The sequence below is a fragment of the Piliocolobus tephrosceles genome, chromosome 1, assembly GCF_002776525.5.
Source record: "Piliocolobus tephrosceles isolate RC106 chromosome 1, ASM277652v3, whole genome shotgun sequence".
In the NCBI taxonomy this organism is placed as follows: domain Eukaryota; kingdom Metazoa; phylum Chordata; class Mammalia; order Primates; family Cercopithecidae; genus Piliocolobus; species Piliocolobus tephrosceles.
The window spans coordinates 177,866,878-177,891,659 of NC_045434.1; the positions used below are offsets into that span (position 1 = coordinate 177,866,878).

The 24,782-nt window shown below is 44.5% G+C and overlaps 1 protein-coding gene across 5 annotated transcripts in view; it reads right to left on the reverse strand.

The window, feature by feature from the left end:
• Window positions 1-24,782, reverse strand: part of RNF220 (ring finger protein 220) — a 254,906-nt gene that overhangs the window by 225,077 nt on the left and 5,047 nt on the right. For all 5 annotated transcript variants that reach the window (XM_023221416.1, XM_031934182.1, XM_023221417.2 and 2 more), the window contains exon 2: window positions 22,221-22,962. In XM_023221416.1, the coding sequence (XP_023077184.1) occupies window positions 22,221-22,845 (625 nt within the window). In that variant the 5' untranslated portion in view covers window positions 22,846-22,962. The remainder of the gene's footprint in view (window positions 1-22,220; window positions 22,963-24,782) is intronic.

Below are 24,782 nucleotides of genomic sequence, written 5' to 3' on the forward strand. Positions count from 1 at the left end.
TTTTTTTTTTTTTTTTTTTTTTTGAGATGGAGTCTCACTCTGTCACCCAGGATAGAGTGCAATGGCACGATCTTGGCTCACTGCAACCTCTGGTTCAAGTGATTCTCCTGCCTCAGCCTCCTGAGTAGCTGGGATTTCAGGCACCTGCCACCACGCCCGGCTAATTTTTGTATTTTTAGTAGAGATGGGGTTTTACTATGTTGGCCAGGCTGGTCTCAAACTCCTGACCTCAAGTGATCCATCCACCTCGGTCTCCCAAAGTGTTGGGATTACAGGTGTGAGCCACAGTGCCCAGCCTTTTTTTCTCTTTAGACTTGAAAATCCAATTATTCAGAGGCCAGCACAAGTTCAGATTCAGAAGACAGAGTCTCCACCGTGCAAAGGTCCCAAGTGTTCCTCTTTATTCTAAGGAACTCTGGTGCCGTGTTCTCCATGACTGTAATCACACTGCAGTTGCACTGACCACAGTCTCAAGGTATCCTCATGTCCTGCTAACTGTAAGAGTCACTATTTATTGACTGGCTACCATAAATCAGGCACCATCTTATAAATACATTATCTCATTTAATTTGTTCATTAAAACAAAACAGTGAGTCATCTTATTCCCATTGTGCAGCCATGGAAGCCCCAAGGCTCTGAGAGTTTAAATTACTTGCCCCAAAGCAACATAGCTAAGAAGTACCAGAAATGCAATTAAAGCCCAGTTTGTTGCACTCCAAAGTCAATGTTCTTGGACTAGCACCATGTTGCTCAGCATGTCGCACTCTGTTGCAGATTTTTTGGTGTTTTTTTAGTCACGTCACGTTTTATAAATTTATTTATTTGGCATTTATTGAGTACCTACTATGGGAAAGGTACTGTGGATACATCAAAAACTATAAGACATTATTCCTTCCTTGTCTTTTTTTTTTTTTTTAAGAGACAGGATCTTGCTGTGTTGCCCAAGCTAGAGTGCAATGGTGCAATCATAGCTCACTGCAGCCTTGAACTACTAGGCTCAAGCGATCCTCCCACTCAGCCTCCTGAGTGGCTGGGACTATCGGTGTGTGCTACCACATCCAGCTAATTTTTAATTTTTTTTTTTTAGAAATGGGGTCTTGCTGTGTTGCCCAGGTGGTTTCAAACTCCTGTGCGATGGCCTTTTCACAAGTCTTCTGTTACACTTTCCCTACATCAATCTGTTAGTCAAAGTAACCTTTTTTTTTTTTTTTTTTAAGACGGAGTCTCACTCTGTCACCCAGGCTGGAGTGCAGTGGCATGATCTCTGCTCACTGCAAGCTCCGCCTCCTGGGTCCATGCCATTCTCCTGCCTCAGCCTCCCCAGTAGCTGGGACTAAAGGCACACGCCACCACGCCTGGCTAATTTTTTTTTTTTTTTTTTTTAGTACAGGCGGAGTTTCACCGAGTTAGCCAGGATGGTCTCGATCTCCTGACTTCATGATCCGCCCACCTCAGCCTCACAAAGTGCTGGGATTACAGGCATGAGCCACCACGCCCAGCCCAAAGTAATCTTTTAAAGTGATAAATCACAACATGGTGATTTATGTTTAAAACACTCTGTGGCTTCCTGATGAACCCAAAATAAAATCCAACTCTCCATGGCCTAAAAGATTTACAGAGGTCTGGCTCCTCTCCATCTTATCTCCTACCATATTCTCCCAAATTTATTCTGTCCCAGCCCTCAGGCCTTCTCTCTGCTCCTCAAACATTCCAAGACCCCCTAATCCCAAACCCTTACATAGTTGTGTCTGGCTCATCATTTCATATTTCAATTCAAACATCATTCCAATTTGACACAGCAGGTCATTTTTTTAAATGACAAATAACTAATCATGTAATAATCAGCCATAATAATTGTCTTGATTATTTCATTTTAATATAAGCAGTTAATGATTTAAAAAATACATTTTATTTTATTTTATTTTTTGAGACAGAGTCTTGCTCTGTCACTCAGGCTAGAGTATAGTGGCACAATCTCGGCTCACTGCAATCTCCGCCTCCCGGGCTCAAGCAATTCTTGTGCCTCAGCTTCCGGAGTAGCTGGGACTACAGACAGGCACCACTGCACCAGCTAATTTTTGTATTTTTAGTAGAATGGGGTTTCACCATGCTGGCCAGGCTGGTCTTGAACTCCTGGCCTCAGGCGGCCTCAGCCTCCCAAAGTGCTGGGATTACAGGCATTAGCCACCACACCTGGCCATTATGTTTTATTTTTAAAGATGTTCAAATTTAGTAAACTATTTACTAGGCAAACTAAAATTTGCACATACCAAACAAAAATATTACACCCTGCAGTTCATAGTTTATTTCACTGTCTTAAAACTTAAAAACATGTAAGAACTCCAAGTAGTCACAAAGAACTGCAGAATTGAAAAAACTCCAATTGTCATGTCTTTATCTTTTATAGTTCATATGCTGTCATTGTCTATTTTGACTATACTGCATGAATGCAGGAAGGAATATGCTCTGTCACGGGAGTTGGAGACACAAACTGTGTCCTATGGAAGTTCAACTGATTCTGAACTGTTATGTACTTATTCTCAAATCAAGCTGAATTTGCAGATGTCAGGGGCCCACAGTACAACTGGAAGTTCTCCAAATTCTCCCTTATAGATGACAATGTTTATTAAAGGACAAATAATTAAAAAGTGCTAATTTGACCAGGCATGGTGGCTCACACCTGTAATTCCAGCACTTTGGGAGGCTGAGGCAGGTGGATTACTTGAGGTCAAGAGTTCGAGACCAGCCTGGGCAACATGGCGAAACCCCATCTCTACAAAAAATACAAAAATTAGCCAGGTGTAGTGATGCACACCTGTAGTCCCAGCTACTTGGGAGGCTGAGGCAGGAGAATCACTTGAACCCTGGAGGCGGAGGTTGTAGTGAGCTGAGATTGCATCATTGCACTCCTCAGTACAATGCCTGGGCAACAGAGTGAGACTCAAAATTAAGACTGAGCAACAAAGCAAGACTCAAAAAAAAAAAGCTAATTTGAAACTTACATACATATCAAAACTCAAGAGTAACCACAGCATTTTTTTCAAACTGATACCAACAAAGTATTTTTGTGGGGAGAAATATTTTCCAGCTGACATTGTTTAAAATTGCCAGCACATGATGATATTAAAAAGCAGACCCTGAGCCTTTTGTGGTGGTGCACACCTGTAGTCCCAGCTACTGCTGAGGCTAATGCAGGAAGATCACTTGAGCCCAGGGGTTTGAGGTTGTAGTGCACTATAATCACACCTGTAAGAGCCACTGCACTCCAGCCTGGGCAACATAGCAAGACCCTGCTTCTAAACAAACAAACAGGCTGGGCATGGTGGCTCACGTCTGTAATCCCAGCACTTTGGGAGGCCAAGCAGGTGGATCATTTGAGGTCAGGAATTCGAAAGAGCCTGACCAACATGGTGAAACCCTGTCTCTACTAAAAATATAAAAATTAGCCAGGCATGGTGGTGGGCACCTGTAATCCCTGATACTCGGGGGGCTGAGACACAAGAATCACTTGAACCTGGCGGGTGGAGCTTGCAGTGAGCCGAGATCACACCATTGCCCTCCAGCCTGGGCAACAGAGCGAGAATCCATCTCAAAAAATAAATAAAACAAACAAACAAAAGCAGATCAACTTTTAGCCGATTGTTGTTTTAAAATGCCTCTACAGAGTAACAGGATCCTGTTCCCCACCCCAATGCATACTTTATCACAATAAAAAAAATTCAAAGTGCTTTAACATGGGGAAACACAGCTGTCTTATTTCATTTTTAAACTATCTTCACTATATAGCTCCTAGACCAGTCTGTGCTTTTTGGATGGTAAAACTAAAATAATCATCAGTTAACCTTTTTACAAACTAAGAAGAAAAAACAAATTCAGAAAAGAAAACTGATTTTGTAAATACATACACAAATCAGACACTTTTCCAGCAATTGTGACTGTAATCCTATCCACTTGACCACTTAGAAGAAACAGAACCAAGTAGTAATTATAGAACCAGAGGAATTATTCAATTTTATCAATTCACCTCACCAAGATTCAATCATAAATGCTAGGTTATGAGCCTGTCCCATAATATAGTCTTCCGAATCATCTTTTAAAAATAAACTTTTGGCAGCCAGGCATGGTGGCTCACGCCTGTAATTCCAGCACTTTGGGAGGCCGAGCTGGGCGGATCACGAGGTCAGGAGTTCAAGACCAGCCTGGCCAAGACGGTGAAACCCCATCTCTACTAAAAATACAAAAAAATTAGCCGGGTATGGTGGCAGGTGCCTATAATCCCAGCTACTCGGGAGGCTGAGGCAGATAATTGCTTGAACCTGGGAGGCAGAGGTTGCAGAGAGCCAAGACAGTGCCATTGCACTCCAGCCTGGGCGACAAAGCGAGACTCAGTCTCAAAAAATAAAAACATAAATAAAAATAAACTTTTATTTTGGAATAGTTTTTAGATTTATGGAAAAATTACAAAGATAGTAGAAGAGGGTTTCCAAATACTCTTCACCCAGTTGTCCCTATTATTAATATATTAGTAATATGGTAGATTTATCACAACTAATGAACCAATATTGATACATTATTAACCATATTTAGATTTTCTTAGTTTTTTCCTAATATCCTTTTTTGTTTCAGTGTCTCCAAATTAACTTTTTAAAATCATAAACTAAATTTTTTAATTATATAAATAATACATCACATGTTAACTATTCAAATACTGCAGAAGAGTATACAAGAAAAAGTATTACTCGCTTCTTCCTACCTAGTCATACTTCCCAGGGGAAACTAGCATGAACAGTTCTGTATGTATCCCTCCGATGTTTCATATGCATATACGAAGACAGACATGAATGTATGTTTTTTTCGATACAAAGAGGTTGTTTTTTCTCTGTACCTTGTTTTACAAATAAGCACTTTACGGCTCTAACTCATTTTTTTAACCACTATATAGTATTCTATAATATAGATATATCATTATTTATTTTACCAATTCCCTATCAGTGTACATTTAGATTGTTTCTGGTTTTTTTTCCCACATTACAAACAATATTATAAAGAACATACATCTTTAAGTACTTAACCCAACATATGTAGGATAAATTCTTAAGTCGAATCCCATCAAAGGATATTTGTATTTAAATTTTTTGTAGACAGACATTGCTGAAAGGCCCTCCAAAGAGACTCTGCTTTCTTATAGGCCTACCAACCACACATCCAGGCCCTGTTTCCCCACTCCTTCATCAACAACTGTATGCCGTCAAACAAATTACTCACAATTCCTTGAAATGCTTCACATTTTCCATCTTCCTACCTCCATCTCACGTTTTCCTTCCTTCTTTTTAGCTCTCCGGCTACTTTTGGTTTTCTTCCCACCTTCCCTGTGAAGGCTGTCCTGTACTTTTCTTTTTCTACACTTAAACTCTTGACTCCCCTCCTCACTTCTCTAACATCATTCTTCCTGCTCACAAATGTCCCTTACAGTTTCTCTGCAGCTCAGCATGACTGAATAAAGAGCAGACACTTCCTCTGCTCTCCCAGCCTGCTGGCCCTCCTGAACCAAGAGAGAATGTTAATAGGGACACCTGAAAATCCTTAATCTGGGTCAATACATTTAACCTGGTGTAATGCTAGGAGAAAACATCTGGAAGAATTTGCATTGTTTCCTTTGTTAAAATCTTATCTGTTATTTTTTTTCTACATTCCACACCTGGATAGGATTCCTTTCTTTAAAACGATAGCTCAAAATTGTTATTCATTATTCCCCCCAGCTTTTTTATTTAAGCTAGTGTTGGAGTGGAGGCAAAAGTAGAGGTGGAAGGAAAGAAAAAAAAAATCCACAAGTGGCAGACTGAAGAGTAGGAATGAAAGTGCAGGGAGGGAAGAGGTGAGGAGGCAAAAGACAGTTTTGAGGAAAATGTCAACCTCTTAAGTCCTCTAAAGAGTTCTTTACTTAATTTCATCACCACTTCCTTCATTCTAAAGCTCTAAAAACAGAATCGGGACAGGAGTGGGTTGGAGGGTGGGGCACAGTGGAAGGGGGAGTGAAAGTATCCAATTCCTCCAACTGCAACTTTCCCCCACCCCAACTTCTTATCCAGCAAAGCTCTATCCACCACCAGGAATCAGCTTAATAGAATAAACCACTTAGGGCTAAGGCTCAGAGGAAGTCAAAGACCCCACAATCTCCTTGCCTATTAAGCCCCTTAGAAGTTAGAATGCTGCTAAAGAAAAGTGATATTATGGCCGAGCTCCTTAGAAAGAACACAAGGATGCGAAGTCGGAAAAGAGGGAGGCCAGTCTGGGGGTTTATGAGCATCCATCGTTAACTAAAGATGATGGGGCGGGGCGGGATAGTGGAGTGGGCGCGAAAGCAGCCAGCTGTGAGAACAGTGCTTGAAAGTCTTCAAGTTGAGATTTAGGAGAAGAGTGTTTGTAGAATGTACAAATGTGATGAGCTCTAAATAGAGCCAAAGCCATTTTTTCCCCTTAAAGGGGAAAACACAGTCTTAAGCATTATGTAAGTAATTAGAAAATTGGAAAAATAAAGCAGCCTGCAATGGTTCCTTCCCAGCTCAAATTTCCCAGTGATTCTAGGCATTCTATCACTTCCTCATCCTCTCCTCAAAATAGCTGGTAAAGAGTAAATGGTCCACAGACCTGCTATCTGAGTTGGCTGACCAGGCAGAGGCATAGAACAGGATTCATCAAGCCCTTTACTAAACCCAGAAAAAGTCCTTCTGGCTTACTGTCCTTCCTCGGGTGGGAGTTTAGTGTAGAATTCTAGTTATTTCCACTCTGTGCCTTTTCGGGTATTTTAAAAAGGGGGTCATTGGGTGAGTGCTAAACTCATCCTTGCTCCAGCCCCCATATAACTGAAACCAAGAAGGAAAGACAACATTATAGATATCAACTCCTGAATATCAACTGGAAGATTTTTCAGCCGTAGGAAGACTTGTCATAAACTGCACAAACTTTTGTAAGAGTTCAGGGCTTGCTGAAGTCACTGTCCCCATAATGCAGTTAGGAGTAGAGGTAAGAGTTGGAGGAACCCAGTTTAAGAGACGTCAAATCTGTGCCCAAACCCTTATATTAATTATACCTAACATTTATTGAAGGCGTACTTTGCGCCAGGCACTGTTCCTAGGACTTTATTTGTATTTTCTATTAACTCATTTAATCCTTATAACACCCCTAAGAGATTGATACTAGTGTTCATCTCACTTTACCCTGAGGAGATGGAGGCACAGATTTAGCTCTTCTTAAACTACTATGTCTGTAAAGCGCATTGGGCGTTAGCAGATACTAAATCATCTTCCTCCATCCCACCAAAGGGTACGTTTGACAAATTTTTTTTCTTAGATCATAACTAGTAAGTTCCAGGCAATGAACTGGGTACTGGGAACAGAGATCTTAGAATAGGACACAGCTCCTACCTCAAGGAACTCACAGTGCAGGGAGGGTGAAAAGGGCTTGTGAACGGGCCAAAATGAATTGTGCCTAAGGGCTGCCACACTGCAAAAGGCTCCTATCAATTTTTCAAGTATGGACACAGCCTGACATACATATATGAAGTGCTCAGAACAGTGTCTGGCACAGAGTGAACAAATACAAGTATTATTCTTGTTACCTCGTGAATCTGACCCATAGGTCTCTCTCTCCTGGAGTGTCCTTCCTTCTCATTGACTCTGGAGTTAGACTGCCTGGGATCTGAACCTCTCCTCTCACACTTGCTTGTGTGTCAATGGGCATATTGCTTAAACACTGTGCATCAGTTTCCTCATCTGTAAAATGGAGACAAACAACACCTATCTCATAGGGATTTTATGAGGATTAAATAAATGATTACCTGTAAAGCATTCAGAATAGTGCCTGACACACAGAAAGTGCTCGAAGTGTCAGCTATTATTATTAGGAGTGATACTATGTTCTTCTCTTTGCCTGCAGTCATTTCACTTGCAATAAAAAGACTGAATTTAAATGCATCTGGCTTGGTTAGTTTAAGGAGGATAGGAAGTCTCTGGGACTAAATAGGAGGAGAACAGGACCCCTGGGAACTTGGAGGAATAACCCTGGAACTTGTTAATTAAGATCTTGTTAATGAATCTGCTTGTTAATGGTCTATTAAATAATCACACAATGAAGTTTACCGCACAAGTAAAGTCTTTTTCTTTCTTTCTTTTCCTTTTTTTTTTTTTTTTGAGACACAGTCTTGCTGTGTTACCCAGGCTGGAGTGCAGTGGCACAATCTTGGCTCACTGCAACCTCTGTCTCTCGAGTTCAAGCAATTCTCCAGCCTTAGCCTCCCAGGTAGCTGGGATTACAGGCGTGTGCCACCATGCCCAACTAATTTTTGTATTTTTTAGTAGAGATGGGGTTTTGCCACGTTGCCCAGGCTGGTCTCGAACTCCTGACCTCAGGTGATCCGCCTGCGTTGGCCTCCCAAAGTGCTGGGATTACGGGAGTGAGCCACCACACCCGGCCTAGTAAAGCCTTTTTCAAATTCTTGCTCTTTCCAATCCTCCTGGCCCAGCTTTAACTTCTAAAGGTCTCGCCCAAGGGACAAGCCTTTCCAAATCTGACAGGGACCTCTTCATCTTGTCATACTGGCCGACAGAGCATGACTATTCTTGCAGCCTAGGAAAGGTCTCTAGGGCAGAAAGCCCTCTTCATCTTGATTCTGCCTATCATTCCTCAGGCCAAAGCACTGTGCCTCTGAGCCAAAACATCTCCCTCCACAAAATAGGAATAGAGTCACTGGCCCCGGAAACGGAAAAATAAAGATGCTCTGAGCTTTGCTGAGAAGAAGGCAAAGGGTAAACTTCTTTCAGTGGGAATTTAGCAGATAAAATTTCAGCTGAGATGTCACAGATCTGTATAGAAAATGGCCTGCCAACTTACATTCATAAAAAGTCTACAAGAATTGGGTAACTTCTGCCCCCAAACACCTAGAAAAATAGTGCTGCAGCCGGTCTCAGGGAATGCAGACTGTCTTCTGCAGCTCAACTTCAAGGAGGGAATGGCATATCAGAGGGCTCCCTCTAGGTTGAACACTCAGGCATTTCATAAACTATTTTAGCCCCCCGAAGACCATTTTGCTCTTCAGACAGACGTAGATAGACATATTGCAAGTACCTATGTGTATGTGAGGGTATGGCATCTATATGGTGACTTTTAGATTACAAAACACATCTGGATTATCTACTTACTCAGCAACCCTGTAGGGTAGGGAAGGGATTATCTGCCTTCTCCCATTTTACATATGAGGAGCTGGGGCTCAGAGAAACAGAGACTTACCCAGTGTCACACGGCCAGTAAATGACAGGCCCAGAGCTTCTGATTGTGCTCTTGCCCTATCACTGAACCGTTCCTCTATTTCTAGTCATCACCTCCCACTTGTAAACGTGCCAGGAGGTGCCCAGTGTTGTGGTGGATCCTGTGTGGCCCTTCAGACTATGTCCAAGTGCGTACAGCCAGCTGGCAACTCTGCAAACTCAACAGAAGAACAGTGATCCTGGGTTCATTCACTTTAACAACAAATATTTACCAAGTCGGGCACTACATCACGGGACACGCTAGATGGAGTCACATAAGGAGACAGACATGCGCCCATGGGAGAGGCATAAGTAAGCAAATAGTTACAATTTAACGTGATGAGTGTTTTTAAAGGGGGAATTATGTTGGGGGAAAAAATACCATTCCCAACTCCAGAAGCAAGGTTGACGAGAACATCCCCTCCTGCGCAGGTACCCAAAGCCCCCTGAACCTCTCAGAGCAAGCCCCTAGTCACGGCTCACTGAACTTTCTACCTGGTGGGAGCTGCCCCTGGAAGGGTTAAAGCTTAAAGCAGAAAGCCAATCTGCAGGTGTTGGTGACTAATTCTGCCACTGAGAGATTCCTCTAACTCTCCAACTTTTATTTCTTTACGAATGAGCATTTGAAAGCTCAAGGGTTGCGGAAGAGGGGACAGGAGGCTGGCAAAACACACACACCAAACCCTCTCCAGGCCCTTCTCGGCAGAACAACAGCAGTGAGAAGATAAGCTGGCTGGAGCCCAAGGAGCACCGCAGCGCACAGTGGCCTCCCTCGCATCTGGCTAAGCACCTCCAGCCCCTCCGCTGGGCCACCTCATCATTATAATATTGCACCAAGAAGGGGAGGCCTGGGTACATATAGTCAGTTGATCAGCAATAAGACAGGCAGAGGGAGGCAATCCGAGGAGGAGCAGTGGCAGAGAGGGAGCTGGGACAGGTGGACAGATCCTCCCTGAGACAGGAGACTGGATGAGAAAGGTACTGTTTGTGAGCAGATCCCTGGGTCTTCACCCTTCCCCTTCCTGCCCAGACTCCTCAATGGGCTTCCATCCTCTTCCTTTCTTCACCCCCCAAGTCCTCACCCCCATTTCTGCAAGGCCAAACACCGCGACAAAACCTTCCCCTGAGACTTTCACCCTAGAAGAGTGATTCCTAAACCTTAGGTAGCACAAGATTCACCTAGGATGGCTGCTTGCTAAATATACAGTTTCTAAGCTGCATTCCTTATGATTGTGAATACAAAGTGTAGTGTGGGCCCTGGGAATGTGCATTATAAATAACATTCTTCACCCTACCCCCATCCCTGTCCCCATCCTCTACTACCATCACCACAAGTGATCTGAAGCAGACAGTCCTTACATCGCATTTTAGGAAAGCCAGCCTCAGGGATGACTCTCTCTTGAAATCCTAGTGCCCTTACTGTCTGTTATTTTACACTATCATTTCTTTTTCATATGTACAGTTTAGCTACTCACCTTAACCATAAGGCCGTCAAGAAGAGGAAGTATTATCTCCTACTTCTTTGATTCCCCTGCAAACAGTACCGAGCACAACGCTTTACACACAGGAGCTCAGGAAATGTTCGTGGATGTAGAGCGATGATGAAGATAAGAGGCCAGGGAAGGAAAACCACAGTGGGGATGGTGGAGTCCAGAGGCCCCGGCTGGAAGGAGCTGTTTTTAGCATGCCGACGTGTGCCAGGCTGGAACAACGGTTTGCTTCGCCTTCTTTTTTCCCTTCTTCAATACTCTTGGCACTACACGCCTAACCTCCCTTGTGAAAGTCAAGCCTGAGCAATGCACCTCCCAGAGGAAACTCTGCCAAGAAACTCTGCCAAGAATCCCGGGTGCTATGTGGCTCAGTTTAACGGCCAAGCGAGTGCTCTAGGCCCTGAGACCTGTCACGTTTCCGGGTAGGGCAAAGGATAGAGCTAAGCCTGAACTTTAGTAAAAAGATGAGGGCCCTTAATCTACCTCACTAAACATCAGCAGGGCAATGGCCCTCCTTCATTCAGCAAGTATTTCCTGAGTATCTACTCTGTGCCAAGCATGGTTCTGGGTGCTCATGGGTCCTCTGGTGGTTAAGATAGCATATGTCATCAGAAAGCATTTTTCTAGTGACATATCTTTAGAAAGTTACTTTAAAAGCAGGACCCTAGACGATGATGAGCCTCAGAGCCACATAAGCACCGAATGGACATTCTCAAGAATTCCTGGTTATAGGATGAAGCGCTATAGACATCCAAGGTCAGGTCTCAGGTCCTGGCAGGGAACAATTCTATTCTCACTTCATTGGGAGCAATCCTGGCAGTTCTGGAGTTCTTTCTTCCACTCGCAGATACTATAGTTTGTCCAAAAAAGCAAACTGCTACCCCTAGCTCCTTTGAATAAATAACTCCTTCTTGAGTTTCAGATATCAGCCTTAAAGGTCACTTGCTCCAGAAAGCTATCCCTGACTCTTACACAAGATTAGATGCTCCAACGTCTAAGTCTCATGGCATGTTATATTTACCCTATGATAGCACTTTTCGCAGCATCCTGCAATTGCTAACTAAACTTTGAAGTCCAGTAAGGCAGGGACTATAATCTATCTTGCGCATCAGTCTATTCCCAGTACCCAGCCTGGTGCCTGGAACAATGTAGGCATGCAGTAAATACAGCTGAATGATTCAACAAACTAATGAGTGCATCATATTTGACCAATGATATGGCAACTGAGTCATGTCTCACATACTCTGCCACAGTTTTATCCACTGCCACCAACAAATAGCTAAGATGAAGCAGTACTATTCCTTCTGTGGGACCAGTATCTTATGGAGGTAAAACTGGGGCTCACAGCGGCACCCCAATACAAACTCCAGGAGGCACTTCCTATGGGATCAAAGATGGATTCAATACTGCAGAGTCAATATAATGCCGTCAAGAGCCTGAGAGCTATTCTGGCCATGAGCCACAGACTTGAGTTTCTTACAAGTCACTCAACTTCTCACAGGCTCAGCTTTCTCATGAAGAGGACAGTAGGCACTTTAGCAGCAGGTACTGTCTTTAAATAAAGAAGAAATGACAACAAAAATCTCCCTACACCATCATGGTAAGTTGGAAGAAGGAGGCAGCATTTGCAGTGAAGCCTCGCTGTGGTTAGGAAAGGGTTAAACCCATGTCTGGGTTCTTTTCCCCGTAAATCAGCCTTGACTGCTGCTCGGTCTGAATGAAGCCCCACCAGGTTGGCCTGTCAGGAAGGAAGCCCATGCGTCCAGACTTTTGTTGTTCTAAGGATTTTTTTTTTTAATTTTACTGCTCAGGAAGGAAGCTGAAGCCTAGGCCCTAACTGCAGTCCTGCTGATTCCTCAGCCGAGCATGCACCACTGCCCTTACCGCTCCAGCTACCTCTCAGGCTCCGCTCCTTTTCTAGAATTCCTTCTGAACCATGATTTTGGCATTTGGACCTAAATCCCAGACTTTCCCCTCTTTTAAGAACCCAAAATTAAGAACATTCAGCATTTCCCTTCCTACCTAGCACACACCTTTGTGACCATATGTGGGAAAGGCTGAGGACAGACAGGGAGCAGAATTGGGTGCTCCATGACCTTCAGAGACACTTTACTTCGAAAGGCGAGCTGGACCCTTCCTTTAAATGGAGCCATGAAGGAGTTGATAGAGACTGAGGTATCAGATGACTGGCCTCCAACAGCTATTTCTGCTACAAACATGTGTGGGCATGAGGCTCTTCAAACATGAGCTACTCTATTTAAATAACAGACTCAAATCCGAAGTCCTCAGGCACAGGGTCAGTCTTCCCCACTCCCATCCTTCTACTCCCCACCTCTCCCACTGACATGCAGAGTCATTCTCTAGTATTCCCAAGTCCCATGGGGCTTTTTTTCTACAAAGAGAAAAACACAGAGTTTATTTGTGCCTTCAGGGTAATGGACAGCCCTCTTTTACTCCTAGGAGAATGCACACAGACACTATGCCCCGCCCAATCCTGCCCTCCCCTTCCCCCTGCTAATCCCTCCCCAGGCAGCACCCCCATCTCAGTCCTGCTGCTGTATTTCTCTTCTGACCTACAAGGCCCCTTCAAGCCCTGTCCTAAGCCTTCCCCAAGCAGAAACAATCCATCATGCTGTGGGACTGTGACACACACAGATGGGGGAAGGTTCACAGATCTGTCTCACATAGGCAAGAGGGTAAAAGTGTCTGTATAACTTAAAATCTAAGGACACACGAGAAACCCAGGGATTGTGAATTCAAATACTAGTCAAATACTATTACAGCAAATCTCATTACATGTAGGCCGAATCTCTATCACACACAAATTCTAATAACCCATTGATTTCAAACAATATCCAGTAATATAAAATTTCAGAATAAGAAAATACCGTGAGATTTGGCTTTTTCAACCCAGGCCACTGCCTAGATATCCAACCCTAGTCAAGTCCTCTCCCGACTCCCAGACTCAGTTTCTCTAACTTGACTACTACCTTGCTTCTAAATAAAACAAGGGAGAAAGAGGTCAGGAGGACACCAGGGCTAATCCTGGTGGATGGATAATAATGAAGGGAGGAGAAGTAGCTGGCCTTCACAGAAATGGGCTTTCCAGCCTTTCTCCCTCCCTCTTTCCACATTGTCATAAGGCATGAGCATGTGAAAGGACCCTACATACATTGCTAGTTGTTAATGACCTTGTGTTTGGCTACATCAGTGCTTTTAATAAGGAAGGTTATACCACCAGATTGTCCTTGAAATAATAATAGTAACTAAGTATCGAACACTTAGTATGTGTGAGAAACCGTTCTAAGCATTATCTGTGTATTTAATCTCATTAGTCCTTCCCAACAACCCTTTAAGTGTGTGTAATTCCCATTTTGCAGGTGAGAATACTGAGGCCCAGAGAGATTAGGTAACCTGCCCGGTATCAGAAAGCAAGTAAGCTAACAGGTCAGGACTTAACTCCAGAAGCCAAACTCATAACGACTATGTTATATTGCCTCCCCACCTTTGATCTGAAACACCTTCAAGTTGAGGCTCAAAGGGGCAAATACAGCTTTTTTTCCTGTAACAGGTATTTATTATGCTAGGCCACTCTGACTTGCTTTAAATCAAACCCCCAGAAGCAAGGTCAAATGAGAGCAATATAGGATTAGCTGGCACCTAAATGGGAATCATATACCTGAAAATAAAGCGAAGGCCTCTCCAGGGCTGGCCCTTGCCACTTCCCTACAGCTTTCTGTCTCTGCAGCACTAAGATGGATGTAAAGCCAATTAAGTCTAGTCTGCAAATGAATTTTGGTGGAAAAAGACGACTCTTGCCTGGTAAGTCACACTCAAACTTACTGGCCTTGATTTCTCATAAGACTGTACAAAAGGTTCCTTCTTCACTCACATAGCTCCAGATTTTCCTAAAGCTTCAGATCTGTTAACAGAATGTACTGGACACAGCACCATGTCTCCCCACCAAAAGCACAACTTTCATTTCTTCTAGGTCGTCTTCAACCAGAATGCATTCCACAGAGGAAACTGACAGCCACATATCCGAATTGCCAGATGGTTACATGTGTCTACAAAACCTCCACATCATTGACTGTTTCCAACTTCGTCCAGGATCCAGGTAGAAACTTTTTTCTAAAATACACACCAAAAGCTGATCTGTACGTGTGAACTCCACGATAGGGGATGTAATGCTGTGGGAAAACATTTGGAGAGGGGATAGACTCCAATCTTAGGTTTCTAAGGGTTAGGAGAAATAAGTAGATTTAAATTTTTGTTAAGTTATAAACAATTTTGTATTAACAGTACCCCAAGTAATAAAATAAGTCTATATTTGAGAAAGGTTATTTCGCAAACTCTTGGAAAACTCCCTCCCTACCTTTGTAATCATGACACCTCAAGGCATAAATAAGTCCTTCCTTTATTTCCTCAAACCTCTATGCCTTTGGGATAGCATAGTCCTACACGTACTGTTCTGTGCAATGCTGAAGAGTGGTAAGATAATGAAAACTTAAAAGTAAAAACTAGATTATAATCACCACCATTAAGGTATTCAATATGCAATGAACACTAAACCCCTTTATATGATTGGCACCTGGCAAAAAATAGTAATTTTTTTAAACACTAAAACTAAAGTAGTGTGATTAAGATAATAGAAAGGTCCAATCCATTGGGTAAGGCTGGAAGATGATAAATTCCTTCTGTTTACTTAGCATCTACCAGGTGTTCTGATTCATACCACAGCCTATGATTTCACCAGGCCTAACATGTAGTCCCAATCCAGGATCTTTTCCTGGAAAAGGTGTAAGAAAGTTCTTTCGCAGAAGATTCTCCTTCTTGCTGCAAAGAAAGAGATACTTACAAATTCCTACCGTGTAGCACACATGTGAAGTTACAAAGGATAGCAACACATTCTGTTCAACCATACATACCACAATTTAAATGATACTGTAAAAACATTTTTAAAGGCATTTTAGCTGATATATAGCAATAAATTATCCTTCAGTCTGCAGTTCATCTCTCTTTAAGACGGGATAAAACGGTGCTGGGAAATGCTGTTAAACTCTTAGGAGCAAATATGCAAGTCCAAACAATATTGCTATTTTGGTGTTTAAAAATACTGTGGATTTACAATGAAATGTACCATCACTCCAAATCTCAAGTATTTATAAAGAGCACGTCCCAACGTGTGCTTTGATATTTATTAACCACATGGATGTGGTTAATAAGTGGTTAATAAGAGTTAAAAATAAGAAAAACTATTATAAAAATATAACTCTATTAAATATGTTGTCACTCCAAATCTCAATTATTTACAAAGAATACATTTCAATGTGTGCTAACATTTATTAACCAGATGGATACAGTTAATAAGGGTTAAAAATAAGAAAACCAATATAAAAGTATAATTCTATTTTCCAGTTTCCTCTTCCCTGCCTAATGAGGAAAGGGGATGGGGAGGGACAGCAACTTTTGTTATTTGGATACAATGTGTGTTTTTTTTTTGTTTTCAAACAAAAAAGGGCCACCAAATAATCAACCTGGGGCCGCTGACCGGAAGGCAGCCCCGGAAAACTTCCCGTGGGAAGAGTTCCAGAAATTGCCCGGACTTCAACGAGTCCCGCTGTGCTGGCTGCAAGCCTCAGACCGTCAGAGGCCACCGCGACTCGCCTTGCCCGAATGCCAGCAATTCCGCCGAAGCACGGAGCCCTGGACTTAGGAAACATTCCCCGGAACATCATTACAGATTTGAAAAGCAGGAAGGGAAAAACATTTCGAGCCGAAAGGAGAAACCTCAGAGTCCTGGGGGCACCGAGGGGCCAGCGAGGTCCCCAGGCGCTGTACACACGTCCAACCTCCCTCCTCCACGCGCCCTCCTCCCCCACCCTCTTCCCATCCCTCCTCCCCCAGGCAGAACCCTCCCCACGCAGTGGCCATCCCCACGCCCGCGCTGTGTCTCCTTCACGCCCCGTGCACCCACTAGCGCCTCCTGCGCGCTCCCATGCACCCCGATGTCGCGTGGGCGCCCCCCCTTATCCCTCACCCCGGTCCCCACTCTCTTCTGCTCAGACGGCGTAGAGGAAACCGATCGGGGACTGGGTTCTTAGTGCGACTTGGGGGCGCGGGGACGTGGAGGGCGAGGCGGGGCAGGGCGGGGGGCGCGACGGGCTCTCGTGTGTGCGGCCGCGGGCTGGGCGCTCCCGGCTCTCCAGGCGGCGCGCGGAGTCCTCCCGCGGCCTCCAAGTGAGGCAGAGCGACGGCGAGATCACCAACATTTCTGAAACCACTTGCAAGCCGCCTCGGTGGCGGAGGCTGTGGGGTCCCTTGCAAGTGAGCGAACGGGGCCCACTCCGTGGCCTGGTCTCCCCGGGGCCCGTTCTCGAGCCTCTCCGCGCCCCCTCCCCCAGACGATCAATTACCAGCCACCCTTCTGCCGGGAGCGGCGAGGGGCTGGCGGGCGGCCGCGAGGAAACGGCAGCCCGGATCACTTCTGCATGACAATTGATGGGAGGGAGGGCGCGGGGCGAGGAGGGAGGACGGCTGCGGTGTCCGTTTTCTCACCATGGTGATTAGGCATTCCGGCCGTAAGAGGAGGCAGCCGCCGCACAGAGCGGCGCGGCGTGGAGCGAGGGCAGGGGAAGAGCGGGAGCACAGCTAGAGCGAGCCCAGCCGCCGGGCGAGCGGCGCGCCGAGCCAAGCCAAGCCAGGCCAGATGGCTCTGCAGCCATCAGGGACCGCTCCCGTCCAGCCCGGCTCCACTTTAGCTGTGCAAACATTTCTTTATCCCAACAAGACAATTAAACCCAGCAGCATGAAAAAGAGTCTCCATGACTGTGTGGGGAGTGAACAACCAGAAACAACCACACACATCACAGGAGTTCTTGCCCCCGGGGGGTGGGGGAGAACCCGGGAGCCGCTGAGGGAGAGTCAGGCTAGGTCTGGGCAGTCAGGACAGAGGGAAGCATCTGACCCAGCTCTTCTGGCGATTTGCTGGCCCTTTCCCAGTGGTCATCTGTCCTAGCTGCAACCCAGAGGTGCAGCCTGGCCACCTAGCATCCCCCAAACATTCTCCCTAGCAAGAGCAACTCTCCTAAAAGCCCAGAGTAGAGTCCCTGCCCACCCCACTCCCAGAGCCCTTGGAAACTATCCCCCTCACCCCAGCCCTCCCCATTCCAGGCTGCCTTTGGCCTAGATGGGCTCAGCTGATTTGACTGTTAGAACACAGGGTCTTCAATGATACATGCCTTTATAAAGACACAGAGTACAAAATACCGTCTCCTACTCAGGGCTTTTGGGACCCAAGAATGGCTGCCCAAGTACATCAAAGATGAGAGCAAAGCAGAACATCCAGGAGCTGCTGTGAGCCATCAGGTTTCCTGCCTCCCTGTGGCTTTGCCCGACCACAGTGAAGGTCAAGGAAAGAGGGCAAAGTCAAGCCACTTATGGTCAGTGCCCAGTGTCCATCCCTGGGGTAAAGCCAGAAGGCAGGGCCAGTCACCGCTCCACGTGGGCAGTTCTGGGCCCTCTCGGCCCTGTGGTGAGCATGTATACTTCGCCAACTCCAATCTGGGCTGAGTGGATAGGCTGGCAGGCTGGCCAAAGGCTGTGTCACACAGGCAGGAATCTGGGCACAGGGGCAGCCTGAAGAGAACCATCAGGAAATGCACATGACAGGAGCCAGAATACTAAGCGGGTAATAAATGTACAGATTCTAACACAAGACAACAGACAATACTTATCTTCCCTTTTGTTGTAAAGTTTCCTTAATGAGGAAATGTTTATTTTAAAGGCCCTGGGAAACATCGCTGTAGACACTTCATATGTAAGGCACACGTGAACTATTTGTAATTGGTCCATAAATTTTAGCATTATTTCCCTGGACAACGAGCCTTGGGGACTGGTTCGGGGAATGACAATAAACAGGAGTTACCTCAGTCCCCTTCCTGGGGAATTACGCATCCTCCATGAATGGCTTCTCACAAAACACTTCTCCCATTTTCCAGGGCAAGTAAGTCAGTCCTGTAGAGTAAAGGCTGCTTGTTTTTCCATAGAACCCAACACCTCCTTCAGGAATCACCTGTGAAGCCAGGTGGATGGACAGGCAAGCAAACCAGAATCACCTACCAGGAAAGATGATGTTTGACCCAAATAGCTATATTTCTGTCTACAAAAATGCGTGTTTAATCACAAAAGAAATCCTGCCTACCACTACCCAGATTTAAGAAAGAACATGTGTGCATTACACCATGTCTGCAGGCCTCTCTTTCCAGTGGGCTCGCAAGTGGACTATCTGCATGTTGATGCAGTGTGTGAGCAGGGGGTGGCTGCAACAGTAAAAACTGTCAGTGTTTCCATTATACAACTGATTTCTTAATGACCTAAAACTCCGTCATAAAAACTTCTGCTCTAAGTAAAGGACACACATCCCCATTCTCACCCCCCCGCCCCCCATCCACTAACAAAACTCTAAAGCTAAACGCTTACTTCGGAGTTTGACTGCTGCATTTAATTAAAATGTTTAAAAAATATTGTATGAAAAGATATTTACATGAAGAGAACTGAAAAATGAGTCAACCAAATCAGCAATTAACTCTAAATTTTAAGAATAAATATATATACATTATACACATATATATGTGTATATATTAACCATATATGGTTAATTTGGGCAATCTGGCAAAAGCACCGCGTCCTATCACTCTGCTCGTCTGAACACTTTTTATCCTCTGTCTTTTCATATCCCCATCCCCCGTCACTGCCCCATCTGCCCCTGAAGCGCTCTCTCCCTTTGGAAGCAGTCTTGTATAATGTCACTCGATTATCTGAGAAATATTACTTATTTCAAAACGGTTCTGTAGGGAGGACCTGAAAGGCATCTAGTGGGAATAATCAGGCCTTCTAACGGCCCTTAAATATGTATTTACATAAAGCAGACCATAAATATTCCGACACACGTCGGCATAGACAGGAGCCAAGAAAGCTGCTGCAGACTTTGTCTTAGAGCCTCTTCAACCCTTCCTTACAGAAAAATACTTCTCCTGCCTTCCAAAAATTCACAATCAAAAGCATAAATGCTATCCAGTGTGACCCAGTGAGGGATGTGCTAACCACCTAAGGTAAGGAAGGGAGGAAAGAGCACAAATCCAGGGTGACCACAGGGTAGCACAGCCTCCTTTTCATTTTGCACCTCTGTTTCTTATTAAAGATTAGTCACAAATGCAACTCTGGATAATAACGTGGGTGTACAAACACCCTCCCCTCACAGACACTCCTATAGGTTTTATGCTTGTGTACAAGAAAAAAAGGAGAACACAAGGTACTCTATAAGGGAAGAATATTTTAAATGAATAAAAGAAGAGGAGGGACTCCAATTTCTATAACACTACATTGGAAATAAAGAAGTTTCCCCACCCTTCTGATCAGAATCTCATTAATTTCAAGGTCAGAATTCCATTTCACTTTGGGAGACAGACTCATTTAATTTTTCTCCACCCAGGCGTATTCCTGTGTGAGGGATCCATCTCCATGGGGGATGCCACCACCACACAATGCAAACCAGGCAAACAGAAGAGTTATGGCTTTGACACTCAGAGAGGAATGGATATCCACGTCTATGAGTTCTGACTTGACTAACAAGCTTCCTCCTGCTCTGGAGTCTGATACAGGTTTGGGCTAAAAAGATAGAAAAATGGAGACAAGCTGGATCTGTTAGGTAAGAAGAGAGAGATCTCAATCTCCAGATGTTACTTTGTGGCATATTAGCTATGAGAGGATTTAATTTTCAACTTGTATTTGGAGAAAAAAAAAGGGGTAGAATCTGTCATACCCTAACACAAGGCAGTTTTAGCTGGTGGTCACATTACAACTAACCTTGATCACTTGCACATCACTGGACAAGCGAAAACTAAACTAAAATAAAATTAAATTGACCAACACAATGCCGATACCTGTTCAGCAGGTATATCCAAGAAGCAGGATCACAAGACACACAAATCAGCAGAAAGTGAAAAGGTGAAAGAGAGCCAAAGCCAAAGTGAGAGGACAACACTAGCAGCGGTGCTGTCAGCCAGCAGCCTTCTCCCTTAAGTGGGGAGGTCTCCGGCTTACAGACGCTGACATAAAAGACACACTTGCCACATATTTCAAAACCAAAGAGCGATGGATTTACAAGGCAGGTTGATTTTATGATGACTTTTATTGAAAAGGTACGCTGGGTTTAGGCAGATGCCTTTTAGCGCAGGAAAGTTAACACAGTGCCTAATTCAAGGAGACAGCCTGAGGAAGCAGTGGCGACAGGGGAGAGAGCTGCAATGTCTCTATTACTCTCCTCGGCATCATAAAGAGGAGGGAAAAAATGGTATTCGTGTTGGTGGTTACAGAGAAGACGGGAGCATGAAAAAATAGAGAAAAGGGGAAGGCAAACCTCAGATGTAGTTTTCTTAAGAAAATAAAATGAAGCAAATCTGAGAACAAAGGGCTGGGTGGAAAAAACACCCTCAGTTCATAAATTCTCACCAGGCTTGAAGAAAACTGCTCTGTCCACCCACAGCCCAAAAGCTTCAAAACACAATTATTTTCTGATTATATTAGAGCAAAAGATTGCAGGATTCAGCACTCCTAGTCTACAAGTTCCAAATAAAGGTTTAGTTCCAGCTATGAGTAAGTGTAGCCAGAGCCCAACAAGGCACTTGGAGAACATGAGAAAAAGCTGTTTCATAAGCAGAAATTAATAATAGTTGTGAACATCAAATATGGAGCAGTCCCACAGGTCAACCGTGTCTAGTCCTAAAAGTGAGCCCCAGGACAAGCATCCAGCAAACCTGTGAAATCCCAAGAGAAGTCGGCTTTCTAGCCTTGCGATCGCAAGGAAAACACAGCTGTTTGAAATGCTTTATGGTGATTGACGACACCTTTGTCCTTCTCTGAAAAATAGCCTGATGTGGACAAGGGCTGAGAGTTGTGAAAATAGAATCACGTGGAGTCTGCTAGATGTGATACAATGGAAAAGCTAAAAAATAACACTAAGATCAGACAAACATAATGAGGACAGCAAAGAGAGGAGGGGTGGACATGTTTCTTTAGGCCCCCCAAATTCCCTAGGAGCTGACACTTCTTAATGAAATGACATTCACTCCACTACATCAGTGGTACCCCTCTTCACTCCAGTCCTCAGAGAATAAGCCCACCATGACCCGGAGAGAAACGCCGTGCTGGGGCCAACTTGCCTCTGGCTACTTTCAGAAAAACATTTCAAGAACTATCAGTGCTCACTGATGAGAGACAAGCAAAGGTTAGCACTCCACAGCTAGCGAAAGGGAAGTAGTTGGCCCTTCCCGTTACCAGGAGCATGCAAAACGCCACCGACCTGTTGAACATCACAGTGAGGCAGGGCTTACTGGGGGTAAGGGAGGGCTTGAACCAAAGTACTTACATCTGTCATTCCGATCCTCTGGGCTAGATGATGCTTCCCGATCAGAAATGAGGCCAGAGACAGCAAAAATCTTCTTCCCAGTGTCATCAACCTTTAGTGAACCGGGGGAGCTAGATGGCAGCTGTGTCCCAAAGTCATATTCCTTGCCATCTGCATCTGAGAAGCGTAAGTGGGGAGATTCTGTGTCATGGCAGTTCTTAAGTCGCTTGGCCGGCGTAAAGGCTGACTGATAGCTCTCCCGGTCCTCGGTGGAGGCAAAGGGCCGGAAAGCCCCCACACCACTATGATTCAGCATACTGATTGGGGTGCAATCTAGATTTGGGGGAGCAAATTGAGGGTGGAGGTGTAGTAGAGAAGGGGGAAAATCACGATTGGCAAAAGTGCCTGGCACCCCACCTTGCCGATGGTACATAGAGGCAAAGGTATAGGAACCGTTGGTAAAAGGAATATGCACGTCCTTGTCAACTGAGACAGGTACACCAAAGGGTCGTGGCTGCTGACAAGGGATGGAAGCATCACGGCTGGCCTCAGCCGTGGATGCCAGGACCATCAGTGCTGGGGATGCCAGAGGGTTGGGAAGGTAGGATGAGTTCTCCATCTTGAAGGCTGCCCGGTGTAAGTCCATCGGAGTCTCTTTCTGTGGCCGGCGTTACACAAGAAGCAGTCTTCCCTGGGAGGGAGGCCAAGCGGCACCTTGGGTCAGGGCAGGGAATATTACTGGGGAATCATTCCCTTCTAAGACCTGTAGAAACAGCAAAGAGAAAAAAAGAAGGGGGAGGAAAGTCAGGGGGAGGAAAAAAAAGGGAAACCCCCAAGTGATCGAAACACCATCCTTCTGGCTTACAGATGCTCGGGCAAGAGACACCACAGGCTTTAGGAGCCAGTGGGCAGCAGCATCAGACCATTTTCATTCAGGAAAATCAATAGACAACTTACTGTGATGTACGCGTAGCTGACTTTGGTCCCTACACGTTCCGGGTGAAATGCGCCTGAGCCCAGCAAAGAAAAAAATATCATAAAACCTCCAAATACGATATTCCCTGAACAAATGAGCTTTGGAAGGCCAAGCCATCCAGTAGATTAAGTGGGGGGGTCTATGTTTTAAAGTGCTTCCACCTGCATCTACAGGCCACTCATGGCAGGCCTGATGTTCAGAGACCACATTCTACATATACGATTCCCCACATATGAATCCTCTCTTCATCTCCCCTAACAACTCCCCGACACTGAAATATCCCAAATTCAAGTTCATCCAGACCAGGAGCACTTGTACATGTTAGTTAGTACAAAGTATACACATGGATAAATGATATACATTGGCACAGACATACATACACACACACACATCTTCATGTATCATCTAAGACTGTTTCCAGAAAAAAGTGCTATGTGAACAAACAGCATTAACATTTATTTTGATGCACACCCCTCTCTAATCACATGGGCTTTCTATTTCTCTTTTCTGAGAAGGAACAAAACCTTCATCAATAAAATGCCTAGCGTCTCTGACAATATTTAAAACCATAATGGGTGCCTTTGGCATACGCTCTCTAGAAGCGTCTGTCTTCTAAGGGCAGCAAAGAACAGATCGGTAATTTTAGTTACTAATGCACTCACTCTTAAGTAGATTTGTAAACTGCCTTGGATTTGCCATTAACATTTAGAACAAAATGTTAACAAAATTTCTGACTTATTTTGCTCTGCTTATTGGCCCAGTCAGAGCTGATGTCCAATAAAGGCCCTTGGAACAAATTGGAGTTCGGAGAGACTTCTTTCAGTTTCCCTTGTAAATTTCGGTTGTACATTTTCATAGTAGCTGGTTCCATTCCAAAGTGTATTTTGAGTGGGGGCTGGGAGAAGGGCTATATATCAAAAGCCAGGACAACATAAAGATGAATACCAGGACTTATTAGCATCAAAAATATACATGAAATAGAAACTTAATGAAACTCAAAGCATAACCAAAAATCACCATCTGCTACAAATTACAGCCTTTAAATGGAGAGTCATATCAGAAATAAAATCTACCTCCTTCCTTTTAAAAAGCCCACCTGGAGTATCTTTGGTATTCCCTCAAATAGAGAAACCTCAGTTACACGGTAGATGAATCCTCCTGGCTTAATGCAGTGCAAAGAGACTATTTCCTTCTCCCATCCTGTAGCAGACATGTCAATGACTGTTATTAATTGGGAAGATGAGTGGACACCATCAGACTGCTGCTTCCTCATTTGGCATCTTTCCTTATAGACATCATTGCTAAATTACCAGATTATGTATCTCACATTAACGGATTTTTCTCTCTTCCAAATTTTAAATAACTTTCCTGTCAAGTTATAGCAGTGCAGGGAATGATCTGCCAAGGACAGCCAGTTAGCCTGACAAGTCTGGGAATCCTGTTCTTGGCTGTTTTCTAGTCAGATTAATGGTCACACAACATGGACGCTCTGAAAGTGGGTCTAGGGCTGTTCCAAGGGTTCCAAGCAGCTCTTCACAACAGAAATAGCTACTTGTCTATCAACAAGCAATATTAGATGAGGCAAACTGGAGAAAAGGACAAACATA